This window comes from Protopterus annectens, chromosome 16.part0 (genome assembly GCF_019279795.1).
Source record: "Protopterus annectens isolate FY-2018-M chromosome 16.part0, PAN1.0, whole genome shotgun sequence".
Taxonomy (NCBI): domain Eukaryota; kingdom Metazoa; phylum Chordata; order Ceratodontiformes; family Protopteridae; genus Protopterus; species Protopterus annectens.
The window spans coordinates 106,390,532-106,418,457 of record NC_056750.1 but is presented as its reverse complement, the minus strand read 5'-3'; the positions used below and the strand labels follow the sequence as shown (position 1 = coordinate 106,418,457).

At 44.0% G+C, this 27,926-nt stretch overlaps 1 protein-coding gene across 2 annotated transcripts in view; it reads right to left on the bottom strand.

Moving 5' to 3' along the window:
• Nucleotides 1–27,926, bottom strand: part of LOC122790862 (protein mono-ADP-ribosyltransferase PARP14-like) — a 1,931,416-nt gene that overhangs the window by 1,535,236 nt on the left and 368,254 nt on the right. For both annotated transcript variants that reach the window (XM_044058520.1, XM_044058521.1), the window contains exon 3: nt 2,238–2,265. In XM_044058520.1, the coding sequence (XP_043914455.1) occupies nt 2,238–2,265 (28 nt within the window). The remainder of the gene's footprint in view (nt 1–2,237; nt 2,266–27,926) is intronic.

Genomic DNA, 27,926 nt, shown 5'->3' with positions numbered 1-27,926 from the left:
TCCACTACTCTTTCCCATAACTTTATGCTGTGACTGATCAATTTTATCCCTGTGTAGTTACTACAGCTCTGCACATCACCCTTATTCTTAAAAATCGGTACCAATACATTTCTCCACTCCTCAGGCATCCTCTCATTTTCCAAGATTTCATTAAACAATCTGGTTAAAAAACCCACTACCATCTGTCCTAAACACCTCCATGCTTCCATGGGTATGTCATCTGGACCAGCAGCCTTTCCATTCTTCATCCTCTGTGTAGCTGTCCTTAATTCCCCCTTGCTAATCCATTGCACTTCCTGATTCACTATCCACACATCATCCTCCTTTCTGTTTCTTTCATTCTCTTCATTCATCAGCCCCTCAAAGTACTCTGCATCTCCTCAACACTCTCCTCACTTGTGAGCACATTTCCTTAATTACCCTTTATCACACTAATCTGCTGCACATCTTTCCCAGCTCGGTCCCTCCGTCTAGCCAATAGGTACAGGTCCTTTTCTCCATTTTTAGTGTCCAGCCTTTCATACAACTCACCATACACCTTGTCTTTAGCCTTCCCCACCTCTCTCTTCACCATACGCCTCATCTCCTTGTACTCCTGTCTTTCTTCATCTCTTTGACAATCCCATGTCTTCTTCGCCGACCTCTTCCTCTGTATACTCTCTTGTACTTCCTCATTCCACCAACAGGTCTCCTTGTCCTCCTTCCTCTGTCCAGATGTCACACCAAGCACCTTTCTAGCTGTCTCACTTTCCACCTCTGCTGTGGCTGCCCAGCTATCTGGTAACTCTTCACTGCCACCCAGTGACTGTCTTAACTCTTCCCTGAACTCCACTGTACAGTTAAGTTATCCTTTTTCACCTTTCATGTACATATATATATATATATATATATATATATATATAGACACACACACACACACACATATATATATATATATATATATATATATATATATATATATATATATATATATATATATATAGATATATATACATATATATTACACATACAACACACTGATTCACATGGACTGTTTTTAGGTTCAGTCTGGGAGGTTATACAAAGTCAAGATAATTAAGAAAAATATATTGTGAAGTACTACACGCACAGAAGACTGATGCTTGGACCGTTTGATTATACAGAATAGTTTACATCCTTTGGTTTTATAGTACAATTTTAGTAGTAATTGATGTATATAAAATATGTACAGATTATTTAAGGAATGGGAGGATAAAGGGGAAGGGAGGAATGAGACTGGATTGGGAAGAGACAGGTGAAGCCAGAAGAAGAGAGAGAATAATGAAGAAGGGGAGGAAGGGGAAGGGGAGGAGGAAGATCTGTAGTTAAAATGCTTTTGTAAGATTAATGACAGACTGGGAGGGTTTGTGCACAGTGTGGAAATTGTGATTTAGTTATTGTCATTATATGATACCTTGGTTTTATAATGCACTGACATGAGGCTTTTTGCTTTGCTTGAAGAAATGGTCTTATTTTTCATTGCTATATAATAAATTGCATTATTTTTAGGATCACTGGAATTGCAAGGCAAGTAAGTCATGGGGATATACGTGTCTTGCTAATACTCAACCACATGATGTACCTCCTACATTTAGTACTGCAATATAGGTTTTGCATGGATTGAATTTACTGATGCCCATCAATTCATCAGGTTTCATCTTGAAGGATAGGAGGGTGTCATTCTGCTTAACATACAAGTGAAGGCTGTTCCAGAGGCAGGGTAAATAGATAATTTATGTACCCCTCCAGTGTGTTTTATTTATAAATTGGTGGAGATTTAATTCTTTACTGCTAGTACTTGTGGAACTATTTGTCTTGCAGAAATGCAAGACATCAAGAAAGGTGGGGTCCTCCTCATAAAAGAATACAAACCATAATTCATCACACAGCAGTCTATAAAAGACAGGTGGTTACAAGGACTGGTACCATTGGCTGCTTTAGTTTTCTATATTGATGGATTTTGCAAACAGTTATTAATGCCAAATTGCTCAGACTAGACCTACATCTGCCAACGTGAGTGTAACTTCATCAAAGAGAGAGAGAAAGAGAGAGAAAGTGACAGAGAGAGGGGAAGGCAATTCTGTGTTATGATGGAAATATTTTTTGAGTGCACCTGTGTGTGTGTGTGTGTGTGTGGTTAAGTGTACCACAATAACCAATGTATAAGGAAATGATGAATAAAATGCCACAAATTACACGATAAACTTCTCCGCACTTACCAGGTACTTTTAAAGATGCTTCTTCTCTCTGAAACAAAATTACAAGAAAATAAGATTTAGCAAAAATGCTACTATTTTAATAAGATATGACTCGTACAGTACTGAAACATTTTGTGAAATTTAAAGTTATGTAATCATTTTAATGTCCTATTTTACAAATGCCACTTTCAGTTGTCTTGATTGCCCCTACATATCAATGCAGTTGTTGTGTGGTTAAAAACAGTTGCATTAATCTCTGCTCAAAAACAAAGGCTTAGAAAGTATTAAACCAAACATTCTTAGACCTCTAAAAATATGTATAACCTTACTGCACATATAAAGCTTACTGCACACATTTGTTGAATATATATAGAACATTGTGTACTACTGCATCAAAATGACATATCAGAAAATGGTACCATCAGAATGTATGACGTCTGCTGCCTTTATTTTTTCTTCATTCGCGTCCACTTTTACCACTGAAAATATGCCCAGTTGCAAAGCTTCATAACACAGAATAGAACTCTAACACATTAGTTATTCAAAAGCTTTAATAAGTAATATAGATTCTGACAACAGCAAAAGTAACTAAACACAACACACATAGCTAACAGCTTAGAAAATTCTGGTAATGGAAAAAAGGTTCACAAGCACCTTGAGCTGGATATTAACTGTGTGTTTTAAAGCTGAAAACAGTGTGCACCAGGTAGATATGAACATTTTAAATCCTTTACTACTACTACAAATTTTCCAGATAACTGTCTCCAAAATTACTTACTGCTTCTGGTTAATTTTGCTCCTTGTATATAAATACCTTTACCCCCAAAATGATTTGATATGCTTTTTAGCCCTGTGCCTGACAATCATCAGCCCTACCTTAACTCTGGAGGAGTCATCATCCTGGCAAATGTAGAAATTGCTTGTACCCTCTCCAACATCCCAGCAATGAGTGCATTTTTGTTTTAAGTCCTAGCTTCTCTGCTTGGGCAGGGGACATGCAACAACTAACATCACTGTAGGGTCCACTATGCTTCTTCATGAACATACATGTTCCCATGTACCTAATGGGAAAAGCAATCACATTCACAACCTGGTGAAACACACTAACACACTCGCACACACGCACACACACGCACACTCACGCACACACACGCACACACACGCTCACGCGCACACATGCACACTCACGCACACACACACACACACACACACACACACACACATGCACGCACACTCATGCACACACGCACACACATGCACACACGCACACACGCACACACATGCACACACGCACACACATGCACACTCACGCACACACTCACACACACACACACACACACATATACACACAAAAGACTTCCCCCAAATGTTGCTGCCCACACTGTAATGCACAGCCCTATTCTGCCCCTTCCCTCCCCTTCCTTCCAGGGACAGGTGTGCTCATCCTCCCCATGCCAGCTCCAGCAGGTAACCATGCTGCTAATCACAAGTTGTCTGGATCGTCAGATCTGACCACCAAAATGGTTGTACATTTGTTATGACATTTTCACGGAGCATTATTGGCATGACTACCTGTAACATATCCTTAGAATGGGTTACTACTCTCAGAGTCAAAGTAGCAGATGCAGTTTTAAACTTTAATAGAAAATCATTTTTATGCTATTATGTTGTATGGATAACAAGAACACACAAAAGTGTGTGCGTGTGTGTGTGTGTGTATCTCTCTCTCTCGATATATATATATATATATATATATATATATATATGTGTGTGTGTGTGTAGGTATATATATATATATATATATATATATATATATATATATATATATATATCTATATAGTCCACTTTGTAATTTCAAAATTCCAAAATCTCAAGTTTCAAAACACCGATCCCCGAAACTCAAGATTTTGGAATCTCAAAATTTCAAAGTAAAAAAAAATAAAAACAATAAAAAGACTAAAAACTGTTTTTACACGGGGGCAAGTCCCCCTGCGCCCCCCACACCCCCTGCAACTTAAATATACCATCTCAGAGATCACACTACAGTGGATAGAATGGTAAGCGTAACGGGAGCATTACCGTTCTCTTCACTGCATTGTTACCTGCTGCAGGTGGCATGGGGAGGATGAGCACCCCTACAAAAACATTGTTTTACTTCGTTTTTTTTTTTGCACCACTTTGTAGTTTCAAGATTCCAAAATCTCAATGTTTTGAGTTTGATGTATCAAAACTCAAGATTTTGGGCTTTTGAAATTACAAAGTGGACCTATATATATATATATATATATATATATATATATATATATATATATATATATATATACACACACATACATACATATTGGACATTAATGTAACAGTAAGCTCCATAATTTAGCTACTGACAAGTGATGACCTATAAACCCCAGCATTTGGTATCTACACATAAAAAGTCATGTCAGTTTCCTTAGAAATTCAGCGTAAGAAACTCTCAGGCAGTAATAACAGGATGTCCGGTTACAAAAGGTACCGAAGACCATAAATGTACCCTTAAGACTCCAGTACAGCTCAGTGATGAATCTGACTCCAGCAATTTGGCTGCTTCAAGTCATATGATTTATTTACGATGTAATAAAAATTCAGTAAAAGTACAGTTGTGTGAGTAAACGTATCACAATACTAGATGTCTGAACAGACACTTCCTATCAGGGGACTAGTTTACCAAAGGTTTTGGGTGCCTTGGTTGTTCAGTACCTAACCAAATGAACTGAAACACAATAGTGTGCTGGCAAAAATAGGACATACAGATGCCAACATTTCAGAACTTTCTTTCCTCGAAAAAGGAAGGCTACAGCCAAAAGATATGCCACTTTTTGGAATATCAAATAATGTCACCTTACTGTCATGCCAGAAACAAAGGAACACATGTAACTGGAACCTCTCCATGGCTAGGGATAAACAGCAAAAAAGAAAGAAGGGAGGTGGTGGGAGGGAGTTAGTACTGCAGCAGTGATCTGTTCAAGCATCTATAGTTATGGTAAATTTAGCTAGCTGTACTATGTTCATCATAAAGCATGCATAAAGCTATGTGGGATGACTGCCACAGCTTAGACAGAAAGGGTGGAGGAAGCAGTGCCAAAGTTCAGACACCCCAGAAGAACAGACCAAGCAAATCTTGTCCTGGCTCCAGAAAAGGAGTCAGTTGTGTAGTGCTTACTGAAAAGTGTGTACTGGGGACAAAGATGCTGCCTCTGTAATGACTGTAAAATCCAAAACCCCAGAGGCAGCCATTGCTCTAATGGAGTGTGTGTGCTCTGAGGTTCTGAAGATTTTATTCCATGGTAAGAATAGTAGAAAGTACAGTTGTATACACTTACCATAAATGTAGATGTTTGAGTGTATTCACTGTTGCAGTCATTACATTTGGGTAATCTGCTTGCAGGTTGCCCTCAGTCGGCCTGATTAACAAAGTCTTGGGTCCTGCATCAGTTGCTGTCCCTTCTTCCATGACGTCAGGTCATCAGGGGGTATAAAACATGCAGCCGACTCCATTACATCAGTTTTTCTTGCTCCAGATGTCAGGTGCCCCCCTAATGGGGAGCAAATAAACATAAAAACACAAAGGTATACCTCCAACAAAAAGCAAATATACCAAAAAGGCTTTTAAGCATAGCAAAGGAAGGTAGAGGTATAGCCAGAAGAAGTTAGGGTGCTGGAGTGAGAGGGTAACCAGGACTGCAACAGTGAATACACCCGAACATCTACATTTATGGTAAGTGTACACAACTGTACTATGTTCTTCGTGTTTCACTGTTGCAGTCATTACATTTGGGTAGATTCCCAAAGCTATGGTTGGGAGGAGGAGTTTATATAGCATTAGGGCCAGGTATTAGGCCCTGCAAGACAGCAGTGGCAAAGCCAGCTCTGGATTTAGAGAAAATTGGCAGATGATAATGCTTGGTGAAAGTATGTACAGAACTCCAGGTAGCAGCTTCTAGGATGTCCCTGGTAGGAACACCTCTGAGAAAAGCTGCAAAAGTAGATGCAGCCCTGGTGGAGTGAGATCTGATCCCCTGGGGGATACGTTTTCCATGGTGCTTATAGCACAAATGAATGCAATGGCTTATCCATTTAGAAATGGTTTGTTTTGAAATAGCCTTCCCCTCTGCCCCTGCAGCAAAAGTTACCAGCGGCTGTTCAGATTTTCTTCGAGGTTTAGTCCTGTCCAAGTAGAATCTAAGTTGTCTGTGCACATCCAAGGAATGCAGTATCCATTCCCCGTTGTTCTGTGGATTGGGAAAGAAGGCTGGCAAATGAATGGACTGATTAAGAGCCACACTGGATACCACCTTGGGCATGAAGGATGGATTGGTCCTGAGTGACACCCTGTCCACATGAAAGATGATGAAAGGCTCCAGCGCCATAAGGGCCTGTAATTCAGATGTCCTTCTAGCTGAAGTGATTGCTAAAAGGAAAGCTGTTTTCCAAGAAAGAAATTTTAAGTCTGCAGTAGCAGCTGGCTCGAAAGGAGGTAGAGCGAGTTTCTCCAATACAAAGTTAAAGTCCCAGGCAGGGGTTGGAGCTCTCCTGGGTGGTCTCAAACCTTTGGCTCCTCTGAGGTACTGCTTGAGCAGAGGATGAGAGAAGAGGGGAGGTATTGTGTTATAATGAGCTGAAATGGCTGAGGTGTGGATTTTAATGTAGGAAAAAGACAGGCCCTTGTGAAGCATCTCAGTTAAGTATTGCGAAATCTGAGGTAAATTGGGCGTTGCTGTGCTCATTTCTTGAGATTGGTTCCAGGCACAGAATCTTTTCCATTTTTCAGCATAAGATTTTCTAGTACTAGGCCTCCTTGCCTCTAAGATGACATCCATCACAGGTTTGCTGAGGGGATGATAAGGGTGAGTTTAAGTAATTAGCCAGGCTGCAAGGTTCAATGTTGGAAGCTGAGGGTGCAGAATCTGGTTCTCCTGCTGAGACAGCAGGGAAGGGGTCCGAGGCAGGTGCCATGGAGATAACTGCGACACACTGCACAGGAGGGGGTACCAGTGTTGGTGCGGCCAGTCCGAAGCAATCAAAATCATACTTGGTTTGTCCTGTTTGACTTTTAATAGAACTTTGGAGAGCAGAGGCAGCGGGGGAAGGCGTAGACTGATATGTTTTTCCAGCTGAAGGACAGAGCATCCACCTTCCAGGCTTGTTTGTGGGGCGTCCTTGTGCAAAACATGTCCAATTGGTAGTTCTGAGGGGAGGCGAACAGGTCTATGTCTGGGCTCCCCATTCGCTTGTCAACATGTTGAAAATCCTTGGTTCCAGTTTCCACTCGTGTGGGTCCATGAGGTTTCTGCTTAGTCTGTCTGCTAGTGTATTTAATTTTCCTGGCATGAATTGAGCTTGTAGGTGCACTTGGTAACTCAAGGCTGTGTTCCACAATGCCATGGCTAGTCTGCAGAGGGGGTAGGAATGTGTACCCCCTGCTTGTTTATGTACCACATAACCGTGGTGTTGTCCATCTTTAGTTGTCCTGAAAGAATGTAGTCCTTGAAGGCTGTCAGAGCATTCTGTACAGCTAACATTTCTTTTTGATTGATATGCAGGTGCATTTGACATGGGTTCCATTTGCCCCTGAATGCACTTCCCTGCCAAGTGAGCCCCCCATGCATAGTCTGATGCATCTGTTGTTAGGGTTTGGGCGGCAGGGGGTAGTGTGAATGGTAGTCCCTTGTTTTGGTGGCAGGCCTCTGCCCACCAGAGGAACTCTAGGGGTAGGCAAGGTATGATACGAATCATTGTTTCTAGGCTGTAAGAATGTTGACTCCATAGGCTTTTTAGATACCGCTGTAGTTTCCTCATATGCAGTCTTGCATATGGAATTAGAAGAATGCAGAAGGCCATGAACCCCAAGGCTTGCAGTATTTGTCTTGCAGATAGCAGGGTTTCTGTGGCCACTTGTCTGAAGTAGGTTATCAAATGAATTTGCTTTTCTGGCTTGAGGTAAGCCATCTGAAAAGTTGTATTCAAGCTTGCTCCCAGGAATGTAATTTGTTGACAGGGTACCAGTTGTGATTTCTTTTCGTTTATGGTGTACCCCAGACAAGTTTAGAACACTTTTTACAAATGCCAGATGATTCAAAAGTATGCCCTGGCTTTCTGCCTGAATTAGAAAATCTTCCAGGTATGGGTATATTTGAATACTTCTTTGCCTGCAAAATGCAATAACTGGAGCCAGGCACTTTCTGAATACCCTGGGCGCAGTAGACAAGCCAAAGGGCAGTGCAGAGAACTGATAATGCATGTAGCCTGCTTTGAAGTGTAGGTATCTTCTACAAGATTCCCTGATTGGGATGTGCAGGTATGCTTCTTGTAAATCTAGTGTTGCCAACCAGGCGTCTTTGCCTAGCATAGGAAGTAATTGAAGAGTCAGCATCTTGAATTTTGGAATCTCCAGAAAGGTGTTTAGAGCAGACAGGTCCAGGACTGGATTTGTCTTTTCTGGGTACCAGCAAAAGTCTGGAGTAGAAACCTTGTCCCTTTTCTTCTTCTGGTACCAGTTGAATAGCCCCCATGCTTAAGAGAGAAAGTACTTGTATTTGAGCCTCTGCCCATTGATTTGGGAGCCGGTCTGGCCGCCCATTTGGCGTTGGCAATGTGTGGAAATGAAATCTGTATCCCTGGGACACTATATTTAAAACTCATTTGTCCTGGGTTATGAGTTCCCAGTTCTTTGCATGAAAAGCAATCTTTCCACCCAAAGGGGTGGTCAGAAGATAAGTGCTTGGAAATTTTAAAAGGAAGTCATTGAGACTGTTTACCATAGAGGGGTGTTTTGTTATTCCCAGATTTGGAAGTAGAGGCCCCCCACTGCTTAGTTCTGAGAGTCCCCTGGGACTGAAACCTAGGGTTTTTGCTGTGTCTGAGTTTGGCTTAAGAAGACCTGGAAGGGGCTACAAAGGACCAATTCTTAGTAGGTCAGTGCCTACTAAATCTAGGAGGCTATACTTGTAAAAAATCTTTAACAGTTTACATAGATTTAGCTTTATCTTCCATCATTTTAAGAACTTCTTCAGCCTTGTTGCCAAACAGGCATTCCTGATTTAAAGGAGCATCCAAAAATTTGGCTTTAACATGATCAGGCAAAGATTGCTCCTTAAGCCAAGCATGCCTTCTAAGCACAGACCCAGTAACAGCAGCCCTGCAAGAGGCCTCTAAAGAATCAAAACCACATTGCAAAGTATGTTTTCCAACTTGTTCAGCAGAATGCATTAAACACTGTAAATCTTTATTTTCCACAGAGTCAGGAATCAACATCATTTTCTGTTTAAGCAGTCCAATGACATGTTGCTGATATTTTAACATATGAAATTGGCAGCTTAAAGTTCTGATTGCCAAGGCTGCTGAAGTATAAACCTTTTTACCCCATCTATCCAGCGCCCTGGAGTCTCTGTCAGAAGGGGTAGGATTTTTAGCAGCAGAAGCCTTAATGCCCTTGGGCCCCTGAGAAATAGTCTCTGGATCTACAATAGGATTTTTGAAAAAGAACTTGTGGAACTCAGGAACCCTGTAGTATCTGTCAGGTTTACTAGGAGCAGGAGGCAGGGAATCAGGGGCCAAACTGGATTCCGAGAAAACATCAACAATGTCTAGTACAAAAGGAATAGCCAAAGGCCTATGCTGAGGTAGAACAAGGAAATCCCTAAGTCTCTTTTCTGAATCAGAAAATTCCTGGCTTTCCCAATGAAAATGCTCCCTTACAGTATGTAAGTTTTCCCCAAAAGAAAAATCCTCAGGAGGGGAAGCAGAGGGAATAGAATCCTCTGCATCAGAATCCTCATAAGTAGGTAAGGACAAATCCAGGTCATCAGAAGAGTCAGGAGAAACAGAATCCTGATCAGAAGATTCATAATCAAGCTCAGCCCTAGGCCTCTTGGGGGTGGGGGGGGGCTTGGCTACCCCTGATTAGAGTTATTAGATCTTCAGCCATTTTTATCATTTGTTTTTTAGGCATAGGGGCCTGAGCATGTGGCCTGGGCGTCGGTCTTTTAGACATGGACCGAGATTTAGACCTTAGTAAAGAAGGAGGCATCGATTTAATATGCAAGTCCGTAGGCCTGAATACACCCTCATAAGCTGGTAACTGCACAGCAGCTCCAGACCCATCCAAGGTAGAGACATCCGCGGATTCCATAGTTGAAGTATCTCGCGGCATACCGGACTCCGAATGGGTCTCAGTAGAGGCCTGCGAATCAGAAGTAGCAGGTATCAGGGGCTGCGAAAGTGCCTCACTGAGTACCGGCGAACTGGCGACTGGCTTAGGAGAAACATCGTCGGCAGTTTTGGACCTCGGCAGCCTGTCTCTAGAATCCTGGTAGTCGGATGGCTAACCGACGACATTTCTGGATAATTAAACCAAGGAACGAAATATTTAGAGGCAAAAATATACCGACAACGGATAGTGCATTGATTAAATAAAGCACAAAACCGACAGCAAGGTACGTCGTGGTCAGGGCCTAAGCAAGGAATACAGTACGAATGAAAATCTTTATGAGGTATTTGCTTTCCACAAATAATGCAATTATTAACTTTTACTGACAGCGGTAAGGAGCAAGAAAAAGTTTCTCCAACGGGGTACTTAGCTTTTAGTTGAAGACTTCAGTTCTGAAACTCGAAAACGAAAATTTCAGGAGTCGGCCGACTGGCACTTGCGAACTGCTTCTGCTTCGGGCACCGCACAGCAAGAAAGACTGATGTAATGGCATCGGCTGCATGTTTTATACGCCTGACGACCTGACGTCATGGAAGAAAGGACAGCAACCGACGCAGGACCCAAGACTTTGTTAATCAGGCTGACTGAGGGCAACCTGCAAGCAGATTACCCAAATGTAATGACAGCAACAGTGAAACACGAAGAATATCACCTGATGTTCATAAGGATCATTTGCATATATCCCATGTGCCTCTGATACAAGAGGTTTGGGAGGTCACTCAGTGGAAGTTCTAGCTTCGCTGAAGTTTTCATTTTGTTTTTATTGATTGGTTTTTCTGTGACCTTCTCACTCATTGTTTTAGTTTGTTGTTTGGGATATTTTTGCAGTGACCCTAATGATAATGGACATCAGCTGGGTATAACAGCCCTGTGTTTCTAATGCTTATTCAAACACTCTGCTTGTGCTGTGCTGATGAGGTCATAAGAAGGCCAAAATATGCATATCTACAGCTAGTGGGGTTTTGCTTTATTGGCCTGAAATTATCCATTATAATGACACAACAAGTCATGTGCATTCAGAATTGCCAATTAGCTGAAAACACCTGATGTTCATAAGGATCATTTGCATATATCCCATGTGCCTCTGTTACAAGAGGTTTGGGAGGTCAGTCAGTGGAAGTTCTAGCTTTGCTGGAGTTTTCATTTTGTTTTTACTGATTGTTTTTTCAGTGATCTTTTCACTCATTATTTTAGTTCTATTCTGAGGATTAGGAAAGAAGATAGGCAGGTGGACAGACTGGTTAAAAGTCAGGCTAGAAACCACCTTAGGCATAAAAGAAGGATCAGTCCGAAGAGAAACCCGATCCATATGGAAAGTGATAAAAGGCTCTACTGCCATTAAGGCCTGCAGCTCAGACACTGTTTAGCTGAAGTAATAGCCAAAAGAAATGCAGTTTTCCAGGAGAGAAACTTCAAATCTGCTGAGGCAGCAGGCTCAAAGGGAGGCAGAGTAAGTTTCTTAAGCACATAATTAAGATCCCAAGCAGGAGTAGGTGCCTTTCTGGGAGGCTTTAAATTGCTAACTCCCCTGAGGAACTGTTTCATCAGGGGATGAGAGAAAATGGGTTGTTCAAAGGAACAGTGAGTAGAAATAGCTGAAGCATGAATCTTGATAGAAGAGAAGGAAAGTCCGCCATTAAGTAAACCTGCCAGATAATCAAGAATTAGAGGAAGAGTAGGTCGAGATGGGTCCTCTAGTCTAGTCTGCATCCAAATGGAGAATCTTTTCCACTTATCTGCATAAGATTTCTTAGTACTAGGCCTCCTGGCCTCACGAAGGACCTCAACAACCTGTTGAGAAAGGTTTAAATTATGAGCCAGGCAGTCAAATGCAGAGTCTGAAGGTGAGGATGCAGAATCTTTCCTCCGTCCTGAACCAAGAGATTTGGTATCAGGGGAAGATGTCAAGACTGAGACTGGGAGAGACTGCGAAGAAATGGATACCAATGCTGCCTGGGCCAGTCTGGAGCTATGATGATGGCCCTTGGTTTTTCGTCCCTTATCTTTAACAGCACTATGGGAAGAAGAGGCAGAGGAGGGAATGCATAGATTGATAGCTGTGTCCAGGGGATGGACAGAGGATCCACTTTCCAAGCTTTGTCTTGATGATCCCTAGTGCAAAAGGTTGGAAGAAGGTGGTTGGTTGGAGAAGAAAAGAGATCCACCTGGGGAGTGCCCCAACGCTGAATGATGCGATGGAAGATGGTCTTGTTTAGTTGCCACTTGTGAGGATCCAGGACCTGCCTGCTCAACTGGTCTGCCAAGGTGCTGAGCCTTCCTGGAAGAAATTGGGCTATCAGATGAATGCCCAAAGAAGCTGCCATGGACCACAGTCTCATACTTTGTCTGCACAGGGGGTAAGAGTGAGTTCCTCCCTGCTTGTTAATGTACCACATGATTGTAGTGTTGTCTGTCCTGACTAGAAGAGTACCAGGAGAGAGAAGATGCTTGAAAGCCATCAAGGCCTGCTGAACTGCCATAATTTCCTTCAGATTTATGTGCAATTGAGCTTGTTGATAGCTCCAAGCTCCCTGAATGCATGTGCCCTCTAGATGTGCTCCCCAAGGGTAGTCCGAGGCATCCTTGGTGAGAGTCTGACTGGCAGGAGGTGGACAGAAAGGTAGGCCTTTGTTCTGTGCACAGGCCTTTGCCCATCAAAGGAACTCCGTCTGCAGGCAGGGAATCAGAGGAAGAATAAAGTCTAAATCCCGAGTGTGTTGACACCAAAGGTTTTTGAGGTACCACTGTATTTTCCTCATATGCAGTTTGGCATATGGAATCATCAGAATACATGAAGCCATGAACCCCAGGGTTTGCAGGAATTGCCTTGCAGAGAGCTGGGTCATGCTTGCCAAGTTGTTGAAGTAATTCAAAAGATCCATTTGCTTCTCTTGAGGGAGGGATACCATCTGGGTGGCTGTGTTCAGACTCGCTCCCAGGAATACAATCTCCCTGGTGGGTACCAATTTTGACTTCTTTTCATTGATTTTGTAGCCCAAAGAGGTGAGAAGGTTCTTTACAAAGTCCAAATCCTTTAGAAGTTGCTTTGGAGAGTTTGCATGAATAAGGCAATCGTCCAAGTAAGGGTAAATTTGAATATTTCTTTGCCTGCAAAAGGCAATGACTGGAGCCAGACATTTTGTAAAATCTCTGGGAGCAGTAGATAAGCCAAAGGGCAGTGCAGAAAAATGGAAGTGCCTGTTCCCCGCCCTGAAACGAAGGAACTGGCTGCAGCTTTCCCTTATAGGAATGTGCAAGTAAGCTTCTTTTAGATCCAAAGCCACCAGCTAGGAATCCTTGGCCAGCATTGGTAGCAACTGCTGAAGAGTGAGCATTTTGAATTTGGGAATCACCAGATAGGTGTTTAGAATGGACAAATCCAGAATTGGGCACCGGGTGCCCCCTTTTTTGGGGACCAGGAAAAATCTTGAGTAAAAACCCTGGTATATATGTAGTGCAGGAACTGGCTCCATTGCTCCCAGGTTTAGCAAGGAAGAAAGTTGTTTTTCTGCTTCTGCCCTTTGAAGTGGGGGAAATATTTGGGTATCCTTGGAGGACCAGGAAGGTGTGAAAGGAGAATTTGTAGCCTTGGGATAATATTTTTAGCACCCATTTGTCGTCCGTGATAGTGTGACAGACGTCTTGAAAAATGGCTAACCTTCCCCCCAAAGGAAACCCTGGGCCTGCAGAGGCAAGCAGGGGAAGGACAGAGTCACTGAGAATGTTTGCTTTGGGAAGTCAGCTTAGAACTCCCTGATTTTGAAGATGAAGCCTGCCAGTGTTTAGCCTTTTGAGGGGTGGAAGTCCGTCTCCTGGAAGACCTGTAGCCCCTAGATCTAGTGCAACCCTGTTTACTAGGGTCAGGAAAAGTCCAACTCTTCGAAGGGTAATGCCTGCTAAAACAAGGAGGCTGAACGTGCAGAAAATCCTTAACAGTTTGCATAGATTTAACCTTATCCTCCAACTTCAACACCTCTTCTGCTTTGGTTCCAAAAAGATTGTCCTTATGCAAGGGCACATCCAGTAATTTAGATTTTACAGGTTCAGAAAGGGGCTGTTCCCTGAGCCAAGCATGTCTTCTGATAACAGAACCAGTGGCCGCTGCTCTGCAAGAAGCCTTCAAAGTGTCAAAACCACAATGTAGAGAATGTTTATTAACCAGAGTGGCAGAATTCAATAAGTCTTGCATGTCCTTATTCTCTATCAGGGAAGGAACACCAGCAATTTTAGTCTTAATGGCCTTCAAAGTATGCTGCTGAAACTTAAGCATATGAAAGAGACAATTAACAAACCTAATAGCCAGGGTGGAAGATGTATAAACCTTTTTACCCCACCTATCTAAGGCCCTAAATTCCCTGTCAGAAGGAACAGGATTTTCAGCAACAGTGGCCTTAACACCCTTAGGGCCCTGAGAAATAATCTCTGGATCAGCAGTAGGATTTTTGAAAAGGAACTGATGAGAATCAGAAACTCTATAATACCTGTCTGGCTTTCTGGGAGCAGGAGGAACAGAATTAAGTGTCAAAGAATTCTCCATGAAAACATCAACAACTTCCAAAAACCAGAGGAATAGCCAAAGGCTTATGCTGAGGCAAATCTAAGAACTCCCTAATCCGCTTCTTAGACTGAGGGTAGTCATGACTTTCCCATCTAAAATGCTCCCTGAGGGTATTCAGAGTATCCCCAAATGATAAATCTTCTGGGGGAGAGGCAGAAGGGATAGAGTCTTCAGCATCAGAATCCTCAAACCAGAAAAATGCTGAGAGTGTCCTTGATCAGCAGAGGTGCTGGAAACCTCTGAGTCTGAGGCAGACAAAACATCCGGAGACAATTCCCTAGCCCTCTTAGGAGGTAACTGAGAGCCCCTGATAAGAGTCAAGAGATCACTAGTCATCTTAACCATCTAAGCCTGAGGCAATTGAGGGGAGGCCGGTGCCCATTTAGGAGTAGATTTTCAGCTGGGAGGCCTGCTAGAAAGCCGGAGGGACTCGGGAGGCCTAGCCATCGCAGAAGTGTGAGCCGAGGTCGCCAGTGTGGATCTGGTCTCTGTGTGGAAAAAAGAGGCCTCCGAAGCCGGTGCCTTCTTAGTGGCCCCAGATCCATCAGAGGCGGCGACTGGCAGAAGGTCCGAAGGAGGGTTCAGCAAAGGCCTCTGAAGATGCGTGCTGCTGAACATCTGCAGACTGCAGGGGCAAAGAAAGTGCCTCACTGTCTACCGCTGAACTAACAACCAACTTACCAGAGATGTCGTCGGTTAATTTAACCCTAGACCTGTTGCAGTCCTTATCCTTGTGCTTCTTAGGAACATCCGAAGTCAGGAGACCAGAAGACGCCATACCGACAAACTCAGACCAAACTCCGAAGTGCTTATATAAAATCCTAGCTCTACAGCGTATGGTACGCGGGTTGAAAGAAGCACAGAGATCACAATTTGGGACATTGTGCTCAAGGCCCAAACAAGTAATACAGTAAGAATGAAAATCACGATGCGGAATCTGTTTTCCACAGGCAAGACAGTTATTAATTTTCTCTGACATTCGTTAAAGCAAGAAAAAAGGGTCCCCAACTGGTTACTTATCTGAGGATGTCTTCAACTTTAGAAGTCGGAATACAAAAAGAAGGTAATCGGCCGACCGGCACTCGTGCGGATTGCTTCTGCTTTGGGCTCCGCGGCAAGAAAGACTGAGCTACCTCCCTTTGTACCCGACGTCCTGGCATCAAGCTTAATCTGGAGGCAGCCGACGTCATATACCAAGGACTTTGGTATTCTGGCCGACTGCAGGCTATGGGAGCCGGATAACCCATTTGTAAGGACTGCAACAGTGAAACACGATGAACATCCCCTTGCTGCATGAGCCAGGATCTATATTAGTTGATCGAATGTTTAGTTAATCGAATAACTAAATGTCAATCACTAATAAACACACAAAATCGCGAACAACAGTTTCCACTCAGGGAAAAAAGTCATTTGGCCATTGCGCAGAGTTTGCCCTTTCTTCAATGTGAAGCGACCTCAGGGTTGGTATATTTAGTTAGGGGGGTTGTGGGGGGTGATGCCCCCCACTTCATTTGTGTTTATTTATTTTTTTCCATTGGGCAACGGCATTGTTCCCCTGAGTGGAAATTGCCATTCGATGTTTTGTATGTGCAATTATTATTGATCAACGTTTAGTTATGCGCTTAACTAAACATTCGATCATCTGATATTAACACCATGAGCCAGGCTACTACTACTGCCATACTTCTGGTGAACACCCAGCTGTAATGAAGCCAAAGGGCATGCTCAGTACTAATAATGACTGACTCCCAGCCAAAAGTACAGGAACCTCTTGGAATGCCTCACTATCATTATGTGATGGTAGGCATCCTTGAGATTTACCAAGCACATCCAGTTGTCCCTCTGCAGGAGAGATAGAATAGACTGCACCATCCAGTTGTCCCTCCTCAGGAGAGACAGAATAAACTGGACCATCACCATCCATAATTTGGACTGTTTGACAAAACTGATTTAACTTGCTGAGATACAAAATGCATCTGAACTTTTCTTTCATACTAAAAAGAACCTCAACTAAATCCCAGATCCTCACTGGTATGGTGGACTTGGATGAGACAGTTGAGAAAAGTACAGTTTTGTACCTACCATAAATGTAGATGTCCGATAGATATGCAACTGCAGTCATAACATATGGGTTGTCCTGCCTCAGGCAGCCCTCGGTCGGCCGGATTCCAAAGTCTGGGTCCGACGTCGGCTGATGTCGCATTTCTATCCGACGTCAGGGCGGCTGGAGTACATAAGCATCAGCCGATGCCATCTTCTTCAGTGTTTCTTGCCCCAGATGCCAGGTGCCCTCCAAGGAAGGCTGTAATCAAATTGGAAGACAGAAAATAGGTTTCCAGACAACAAATAAACAATAAACAGATACACCATAACAGATATCCCCAGCTAAGGATAACAGGGAGAGGAGTGGACCCAAGGCATAGAGGGGATGGAGGGAGGGAAAACCCGACTGCAGTTGCATATCTATCGGACATCTACATTTATGGTAGGTACAAAACTGTACTATGTCCTTCAAGAATGCAACTGCAGTCATAACATATGGGTTGAATACCAAAGCTTAGCTGGGGGAGGTGGTATGCTCTAGGAAAGGGATGGTGTAGCTATCAGTCCCTGCAGGACTGCCGAAGCAAAGCCTGCTCTGGATCTGGAATATAGAGGGAGGTTGTAGTGCTTGGAAAATGTATGCATGGAGCTCCATGTAGCAGCTTCTAGAATGTCTTTTGTAGTCACCCCTCTTAAAAAGGCTGTAGAGGTGGTTGTAGCTCTGGTGGAGTGTGGTCTGACATTGGCTGGCACACTCTTTCCATGGAATGAATAATAGAATCTGATGCAATGTCCAATCCATTTTGAAATTGTCTGTTTAGAAATTGCTTTTCCTTGTACTGCAGGGGCGTAAGCTACAAAAAGCTGGTCAGACTTCCTACTGGTCTTGGTTCTGTCTAGGTAGTAGCGAAGTTGTCTGTGTATGTCCAAGGTATGCAACAATCTTTCCCCTTTGTTCTCAGGATTAGGAAAGAAGGTAGGCAGGTGAATTGCTTGATTTAAGGCAACCCTAGATACCACTTTTGGCAGAAAGGTAGGGTTGGTTCGTAAGGAGACCCTGTCTCTGTGAAAGGTTATGAACAGTGGTATTGCCATTAAGGCCTGTAATTCCGAAACCCTTCTTGCTGAGGTAATGGTCAACAGGAAAGCTGTCTTCCAGGAAAGAAATTGTAAATCCACAGAAGCTGCTGGCTCAAAGGGAGGTAAAGTAAATTTTTCTAGGACAAAATTGAGGTCCCAAGCTGGTACTGGTGCCTTTCTTGGGGGCTTTATATTCTTGATTCCTCTAAGAAATTGCCTTAACAAAGGATGTGAAAACACAGGTGGGTCAGTATTGTATCTAGCTGAGATAGCTGAAGCATGAATTTTTATGGAAGAGAATGAAAGTCCTTTATGCAGCATATCTGCCAAATATTCCAGGATGAGAGGAATGCTCAAAAATGAGGCATCATGACCCTTGTTGGCATTCCAAATGCTGAATCTCTTCCATTTGGCTGAGTAAACTTTTCTGGTGGATGGTCTGCGGGCTTCTGTTAGTATCCGCTGAACTTCCTTGGAGAGAGGTAAATCAAGGTTATTTATGAGATTTGCCAAGCTGTTAGCTGTAGCGTCTGGATGTTGGGATGAACTGCCCTAAAGTTGTGTTGAGTCAGAAGTTGGGGCCATTGTGGAAGGGCCCACGTTTTGTTGTGACATATGCTCCGTAGTAGTGGGTACCAGTGTTGTCTTGGCCAGTCTGGAGCTATTAGGATCCCCTTCGGCTTGTCTGCTTTGATCTTTAATAACACTGTGGTCATCAGTGGCAGAGGTGGAAATGCATAAATTATCAGGGTGCTCCAGTTGAATGAGAGGGCATCTATTTTCCATGCTTGTGGATGATATGTCCTTGAGCAGAACTTTTGTAAATGATGATTGAGGTGGGAGGCAAATAGGTCTACGTCCGGCCTGCCCCATGTCGAGGTGAGTCGTAGGAAGATGTCTGGATGTAGCCTCCATTCGTGGGGATCTATGAAATTCCTGCTTAGACTGTCCGCCAGAACATTGTCTTTGCCTGGAACAAACTGGGATTGTAATTGTATGTTTAGGCCCAGTGATTTTTCCCAAAGATTCATTGTCAGTCTGCAAAGGGGGTAAGAATGAGTGCCCCCCCTGCTTGTTTATGTACCACATCACTGTGGTGTTGTCTGTCCGTATTAATAGGTGGCCTTGTTGAAGCTGTTACCCAAAGGCCTCGATGGCATGCATTACTGCTAACATTTCTTTTTGATTGATGTGCAGATGTGTTTCCTTTGGAGACCATTGTCCTTGAATACATCTGCCTTCCATGTGCGCCCCCCATCCGAGGTCTGAGGCATCTGTGGTCATGGTCTGTGTTATCTGAGGTTTTTTGAATGACATACCTATGTTTGACTGGCTTGCTGAGGCCCACCATAGAAATTCCTTTTGAAGGCATGGAATGAGTGGGATATTTGCTTCTAGGTTGTTGCTGTGTTGAGACCATAAGCTTTTTAAGTACCATTGAAGCTTTCTCATGTGTAGTCTTGCTAGTGGAACCAGGAGGATGCAGGATGCCATGTAACCCAGGGCCTGTAGGAAACTCCTTGCAGTCATCTGGGTGAGCTTTGCTAAACTTTTGAAGTAATGGGTTAACTTCTTTTGCTTGTCTTCTGTCAGGTAAGCCATTTGAGAGGCTGTGTCTAGTTTGGCTCCTAAGAAGGTAATCTGCTGGGATGGCTGAAGTCTTGACTTTTGAAAGTTGACTGTGTATCCCAGAGCCTGTAGCAAGTGTATGACATAATTCAAGTTTTTTGTCAAAGTTAGTTTGTTGTCCACTTGTATGAGGCAATCGTCCAGGTACGGGTAGATTTGAATCCCCTGGAGCCTGCAATGAGCAATTACTGATGCCAGGCATTTCGTGAATACTCTGGGTGCAGTAGATAAGCCAAATGGCAATGCTGAGAATTGATAATGCTCTGGCCCTGCAAGAAATCTGAGGTATCTTCTGCAGCTGTGTCTGATAGGGACATGCAGTTATGCTTCCTTGAGGTCCAGAGTAATCAGCCAAGACCCCTTGCCCAGCATGGGAAGGAGTTGCTGTAGAGTCAGCATTTTGAACTTTGGTACTATGAGGAAAGTGTTTAAAGCGGACAAGTCCAGTATTGGTCTCCATTGACTTTCTTTTCTTGGAACAAGGAACAGTCTTGAATAAAACCCCTGGCCTTGTTCTTGTTGTGGAACTTTTTCTATTGCTTTAATCTGTGCAAGCAGAGAAATTTGCTTTATAGCCTCTGCCCTCTGATTTTGTGGAAGGTTTGGCATGCCTTGTTTTATTGGCAAAGTGTGGAAGTGGAACCTGTAACCATGGTCTATAATGTCCAAAATCCATTTGTCTGTTGTCAGTTTGTGCCAATTTTTTGAAAACAGAGATAACTTTCCGCCCAAAGGAGCCTCTATTTGCTCCTTGGCTAGCGGAACTAGAGGAAAGTCATTGAGATTGTCCCTGCGGGGCAGGAGAAACCCCTGTGTCACTTCTTTGGTTTGTTGGTTGCCATTGTCGTCCCCTGTAGGATCCTCTGTATTGGCCTCTTCCTCAGCCACGTCTGTTTTTGCCCCTTTGTGATCTTTCAGGATTAGGAAAGGACCAGTTTTTAGAAGGCCAGTTCCTGCTGAATCTGGGTGGCTGAACCTGAAGGAAATCTTTTACTGTCTGAACTGACTTGGCTTTTTCCTCAATGGACTTTAACACATCTTTAGCATTAGCACCAAAAAGCTTGTTCTTTTCCAAGGGTGCGTCAAGAAGTTTTGCCTTAACATGTTCTGGTAAGGGTTGTTCTTTCAACCATGCATGTCTACGAATGACCGCCCCTGTCATAGCTGCCCTACATGAAGCCTCCAATGCATCATATCCACACTGTAGAAAGTGATTGCTAACCTGTTGAGCATTATGCACAGTCTCCTGCAAAGACTTCCTATCTAAGGGTTCAGGGGAGGCCAATGTTTTTTGTAAATCATCTAACAGAAAATCCTGATATTGAAACATGTGAAAGAGACAATTAAGAGCTCTCATAGATAAAGTAGTGGAGGTGTAAACCTTCTTCCCCCATCTCTCTAAGGACCTTGCTTCCCTGTTAGAAGGCAAAGGATTTTTTGAGGTGGTAGCTGAAACCCCTTTAGGCCCCTGGGAAATTGTTTCTAAATCAACAGCATGGGCCTTAAAGAAATAAGAATGGGTTTCTGGAACCCTATAGTATCTGTCAGGCTTGGCAGGGGCAGGAGGAAGAGTATCATGGGTGACACTGGAGTCAGAATACAAATCATCGAAAACATCAAGCACAGGAGGTATAGCTAAGGGTCTGTGCTGGGGCTTTTTAAGGAAGGTTCGAAGGCGCTTTCTGGAATAAGAATATTCCTGGCCTTGCCACTTGAAATGCTCCCTCATGGAATGCAGAACTTCCCCAAAAGAAATATCCTCAGGAGGGGAGGCTGAGGGAATGGAGTCCTCTGCATCTGAATCCTCATAGGTCTGGAAGGGCTCTTCCTGGCTTTCGGAGTGAACACAGTCCTCAGAATCTTCATCTGAAAGAAGAGGGTCAGAGGGTTCAACCCTGGGCCTTTTGTCAGGAGGAGGCTGGGATCCTCTCTCAGGATGGGCCTGGGAACCTCTGATCAGGGAAATTAAATCTGCTGCCATAGACATGATTTGTGTTTCAGGAGTAGGCTGAGGTAAGGTTTTAGCAGTAAGATGCTTGGACTTGCTGGCTGCCTTAGTACGTGTGTAGGCCTTGATAGACATGGACATGGGAGGCCTAGCTGCTCCACGTGCAGGAGTGACCTTATCAACAGCAATGGTCTCGGGCATTTCCTCGGTTTCGGTATCCGGAGGAAAATCAATAACTGGCGTCGGAGTGGCCTCCGGTATCGGAGGTATCGGTAAAGCGGTGTCTTCGGTTCGGAGCGGTGGAATAACCAACTCAGAGGGAACCGGGGCACTCGCGGTTAGTTTTGTCGTGGTGTCGGTGGAAGACGCGGGCCGAGGATGTCGGTCCCGGTCTTTTCGTTTCTTAGGAGTCTGCGTTGTCGGTTGTTCCGACGGCATTGTATATTGAAATTTGTCGCCGAAGAAGTCTTCTGCGAACTCCGCCCTGCGCCTGAGAGTGCGCTTATTGAAGCGAGCACAGGCGACACAGGCCGAGACGTCGTGGTCTGGGCCAAGGCAAGGGAGGCAGCAAGAGTGGAAATCCTTATGAGGTATTTGTTTACCACAAGACAAACAATTATTTACTTTTTCAGTAATTTCTGACATCGGCTGAGGCAAGAAAAGGTCCCCAACGGGGTACTTAGCTTTTTTTTTTTGATGACTTCGGTTTCGAAGAATACAGGAGCTGACCGACCGGCACTTGCGAACTGCTTCTGCTTTGGGCACCGCGCGGCAAGAAAGACTGAAGAAGATGGCGTCGGCTGATGCTTATGTACTCCAGCCGCCCTGACGTCGGAGAGAAATGCGACATCAGCCGACGTCGGACCCAGACTTTGGAATCCGGCCGACCGAGGGCTGCCTGAGGCAGGACAACCCATATGTTATGACTGCAGTTGCATTCTTGAAGGACATCATATTTTGGACTTCCACTACTGATTCCATTCACTGATAGGCTGGCATGTCAGGAAGGGATTTTTGGAAGTCCTTTGGAGTGAACGAAGAGAACTGTATAACCTCTGTATATGTCTCTCAATGCTCTTAAATCTGATCTGATGGTCTCCCAAGCCTTTGGGTGGAAAGCCAGACTTCCCTTGACTGCCTCCAGAGTGAGGCAACTGGGAAAATATTCAGGCACACTGAAAGGGCCTCCCACTGAAATCTCCACATAAGTCCTGGTTCTACAGGCTGCCCCTGGCCTGTGGGTGGTGTCCATTTTAGTTGTCCCCTCTACTTGGTGCAGAAACATCACTAGGGGTGCCCTGGAAGGGCTGCTGCAGCTTACAAAAAAGAGCTGCTTTCCCACATTTCTGGTTCCTTGAGAAGCATCTCTATGGGACAGAGAAGCAAACCCCAGTGACAGCATCTTTCCATCCTGCTTGTTCCTGGTCAGCAAAGATGGCTTGAAACAGTCCACAAATTTGCATTAGCAGATCCAGGTATGATGGTCCATAGTGACAATGGAGTCTGTCTTGTGGAATGTTCTATCTGATGCACTGGTCAACAGCCTCATGGAAACATTTGATATAGACTGCGCCATCAACAGCTGTGTCTCCAGGATCTTTTGAAAGTCTGAGGACTGCTGAGTCTTCACAACGTTTGATACTTCCAAGATAAGGTTCCTCTGAAATCTTGTCAAATGAGCAAGATAATTCAGCAGACATAAGGCTAAGTGGTTGAGCCATATGTGTGCTTTCCCAAGACTCTTTGTTGGGCAGATGGACCAAGAAACTCTCTTTGGAGATGTCCTTCTTAGTGGCAGCTGCAAACACAATGGCATCCACAGCCAGACCCTTGCTCCAGTGAGGTCTGTCTTTGCGGGAAGGGAGGGCTAAGAATTTGTTGGGTTTCCTAGGGATAGGTTCCAGCATATCAGGTTCACTTCAGGCCCTCTGGGAAAAGTACAGTTTTGTACCTACCATAAATGTAGATGTTCGAAGATCCACATTGCTGCAGTCCTAACACTTGGGTAGTCCGCTGTCCCTCGGTCGGCCCGAATATCAGAGTATAAGGCTGACGTCGGTCAAGGCGCATTTGACTGACATCATAACGTCAGGGTACAAATGCGCATGACCGACGTCATATCCTCAGTCTTTTCTTGCCCCAGATGTCTGAAGACCCTAAAAAGAAAGGTCAAAACCCAGAGACAACTAAACAACCAACCAGCCTAACACCAAAAATATGTGCAATATATACAATATATACAATTATACAATTATACCATTATACCTCAGAAGGATAACCCAACCCACACAACCACCTCAAACTACAGAGGGGAAGGAGGGAGGGTAAATTGGACTGCAGCAATGTGGATCTTCGAACATCTACATTTATGGTAGGTACAAAACTGTACTATGTTCTTCATCTCACATTGCTGCAGTCCTAACACTTGGGTAGAATCCCAAAGCAGAGGTAAGGGAGGATGGCTAAACTATAATGAAGCAGGAGCTGCCAAAATGCCCTGCAACACAGCAGTGGCAAAACCAGCCCTGGATTTAGAGTACAGTGGAAGGTGGTAATGCCTAGAGAAGGTATGCACTGAACTCCAAGTGGCTGCCTCCAAAATATCCTTAGTAGCCACCCCTCTCAAAAAAGCTGTTGAAGTGGCAGTAGCCCTAGTGGAATGAGGCCTAATCCCAGCTGGAATCTCTTTGCCATGATGGGAATAACAGAAAGCAATGCAAAATCCAATCCACTTAGAAATAGTTTGTTTTGACACGGGCTTGCCCTGAGAGCACAAAGCAAAAGAAACTAATAACTGCTGAGATTGTCTGAACCCTTTAGTTCTGTCCAAATAATATCTCAACTGCCTGTGTACATCTAAAGTGTGCAAAATCTTTTCCCCATTATTTTGGGGGTTTGCAAAGAAAGTAGGCAAATGAATAGTTTGGTTTAAAGCCACACTAGAAACCACTTTAGGCATAAAGGAAGGATTAGTACGTAAAGATACCCTATCCTTATGGAAAATTAAGAAAGGCTCAACTGCCATAAGGGCCTGCAATTCAGAAACCCTTCTTGCAGAGGTAATGGCCAACAAAAAAGCAGTCTTCCATGACAAATATTTCAACTCAGCAGTAGCTGCAGGCTCAAAAGGTTGTAGAGTGAGTTTCTCCAACACAAAATTGAGATCCCAAGCAGGAGTAGGAGCCCTTCGTGGGGGTCTTATATTCTTTGCCCCTCTAAGAAATTGCTTGAACAAAGGATGAGAAAACAATGGTGGGTCACAGTCGTAGTGAGCTGAAATTGCTGCAGCATGAATCTTAATAGAAGAGAAGGACAAACCTTTGTCCAATAACTCAGTAAGATATTGAAGAGCCACACTGAAATCAGGCTCAGAAACATCCAAATCCTTAGCTGCACTCCAAAATAAAAATCTCTTCCATTTATCTGCGTACACTTTCCTTGTACTAGGCCTTCTAGCTTCCAAAATCACATTCAAAACTTGTTGTGGAAGTTGAGACCCTCTATGGTTTAAAACAGAATATGCCATGCTGTTAGGTGAAGAGAGTGAAGTTTGACATTGAGCAAATGACTGTCCTCCTGGGACAACAGATGTGGAATCAAAGGCAAAGGCCATGGAGGCTTCTGTACTAGACTTCTCAGTAATGGGTACCAGTGCTGTCGAGGCCAATCTGGAGCTATCAAAATCATCCTTGGCTTGTCCTGTCTGGCCTTTAGAAGTACCTTTGGGAGGAGAGGCAGAGGTGGAAAGGCATACACATGAAGATTTTTCCAACTGAAAGAAAGAGCATCCACTTTCCAAGCTGTGGGATGAAACCTTTGTGCAAAACTTTGGCAGCTGGTGGTTTAGTGGAGAAGCGAACAGATCTATGTCTGGAGTTCCCCAGGACACTGTCAATTTCTGAAATACATGAAGATCCAGTTTCCACTCGTGGGGATCCATGATTTGTCTGCTTAACACATCTGCTAAGGAGTTCTGTGCTCCGGCAGAAACCTTGCCTGAAGACTTAGTTGTAAACTGAGAGCAGTCTCCCACAAAATCATTGCTTGCCTGCATAGAGGATAAGAATGTGTTCCCCCTTGCTTGTTGATGTACCACATGACAGTTGTGTTGTCTGTTAGAATCAACACCTGCCCTGGAAGAAGTAAATCCTTGAAAGCTATTAATGCAAACTGGACTGCTAACATCTCCTTCAAGTTGATATGTAGATGCTGTAGTCTGACAGGCCACTTGTCTTGTATCCACTTTCCGTTTAGATGAGCTCCCCAAGCTTTGTCTGAGGCATCTGTCGTTAAAATTTGACTCGCCTCTGGCTGGGTCACAGAGAGTCCCTTGTTTAGGTGACATTCCTGAGCCCACCACAAAAATTCCTTTTGAATGCAAGGTATTATTTGAATGACAGTGTCCAGATGCTGGCAGTGCTGTGTCCATACATTTTGAGATACCATTGCAACTTCCTCATATGCAGTTTGGCATTGGGAAGCACCAGAATACAAGATGCCATGAACCCTAAGGCTTGAAGGACTGTCCTTGCAGTCAGCCCGGACGGAAGAGATAGATGATGGAAGTAAAGGGAAAGATTCTTTTGTTTGTCCGGGGTTAGAAAGGCCATCTGGGATGCTGTATTCAGTCTTACACCCAGAAAGCACATGTCTTGAGAGGGTACTAGACTGGACTTTATTTCGTTCACAGAATACCCCAGGCATCTTAGCACTGCTATCACATATTCCAAATGACGAAGAAGCTCGTCCCTTCCTTGAGCCAGAATCAGGCAATCGTCCAAATAAGGATAGATTTGTATTCCTTTTAGCCTGAAGAAAGCTATCACTGGAGCCAGAACTTTCGTAAATACTCTGGGCGCAGTAGATAAGCCAGAGGGCAATGCAGAGAACTGATAGTGAGAAGTCCCAGTCCGAAAACGCAGATATTTCCTGCAACTTAGCCTGATAGGAACATGAAGGTAAGCCTCCTTGAGATCCAAAGTTACCATCCAGTGATCCTTGCCCAGTAGAGGTAAAAGCTGTTGTAACGTCAACATTTTGAACTTGGGAATGTCCAGATAAGTGTTGAGGATAGATAAATCCAAAATTGGTCTCCACGTGTTCCCCTTTTTGGCACAAGGAACAGGCGAGAATAAAATCCTAGGCCCCTTTCTGGCATAGGAACCGGCTGTATGGCCCCTATTTGGAGCAACAGAGAAATTTGCTTGTGAGCCTCTATTCTTTGTTGAGGAGGAATGTCTGGCATGCCTTTGAAAGGAGGCAAGGTATGGAAATAAAACCTGTAACCGTGATGTATGATATCCAGTACCCATCTGTCTTGGGTAATCAAACTCCAATTTTCTTTGAAAAGTGCCAACCTTCCTCCCAAAGGTGCTGCCAGGCGAGAAGGTTCTGGCAGCTGAAAAGGTAGGTCATTGGGTCTGTTTACGAAAGGACAGACCCCTGCCCTCACCCGAAGACTGTGCAGGAGAACTCCCTGTTCTAGGCCTGAAAGAGCCCTGACCTCTGCCCCTGCCACGTCTAGATCTACCCCTAGACTGGGAATCATAAGAAGGATACGTCCACCCTTTAGTAGGCCAATTTCTACTAAACTTTGGAGGCTGGACCTGCAAAAAATCTTTAACAGTCTGCATAGACTTAGCCTTGTCTTCCATTTTCTTTAAAACTGCCTCAACAGGAGAACCAAACAAGACATCAGATTGCAAAGGGTCATCCAAAATCCTAGTTTTAACATGGTCAGATAAATTTTGATCCCTCAGCCAGGCATGCCTGCGAAGAACTGACCCAGTGGCAGCCACCCTAGACGAGGCCTGAACAGCATCAAAGCCACATTGCAAAGAATGCTTACCCACCTGTTCAGAAACATGCACTAAATCTTGTAACTCTTTACAATCAATACCTTCCGCCAGAGCATCAACCTTAGATTTCAACTGTGAAAGGAGATAATTTTGATATTTCAACATGTGAAATTGGCAATTCAAAGCTCTCATGGCTAGAGTGGAAGAAGTATAAACTTTCTTTCCCCACCTATCCAAGGCCCTGGCTTCTTTATCTGCCGGAACTGGATTCTTGACAACAGAAGCCTTAACACCCTTAGGCCCCTGGCTAACAGTTTCTGGGTCTGCCCTAGGACTCTTAAAAAGATACTTATGAGCTTCAGGCACCCTGTAATACCTATCTGGTTTAACAGGAGCAGGAGGCAAAGAATCA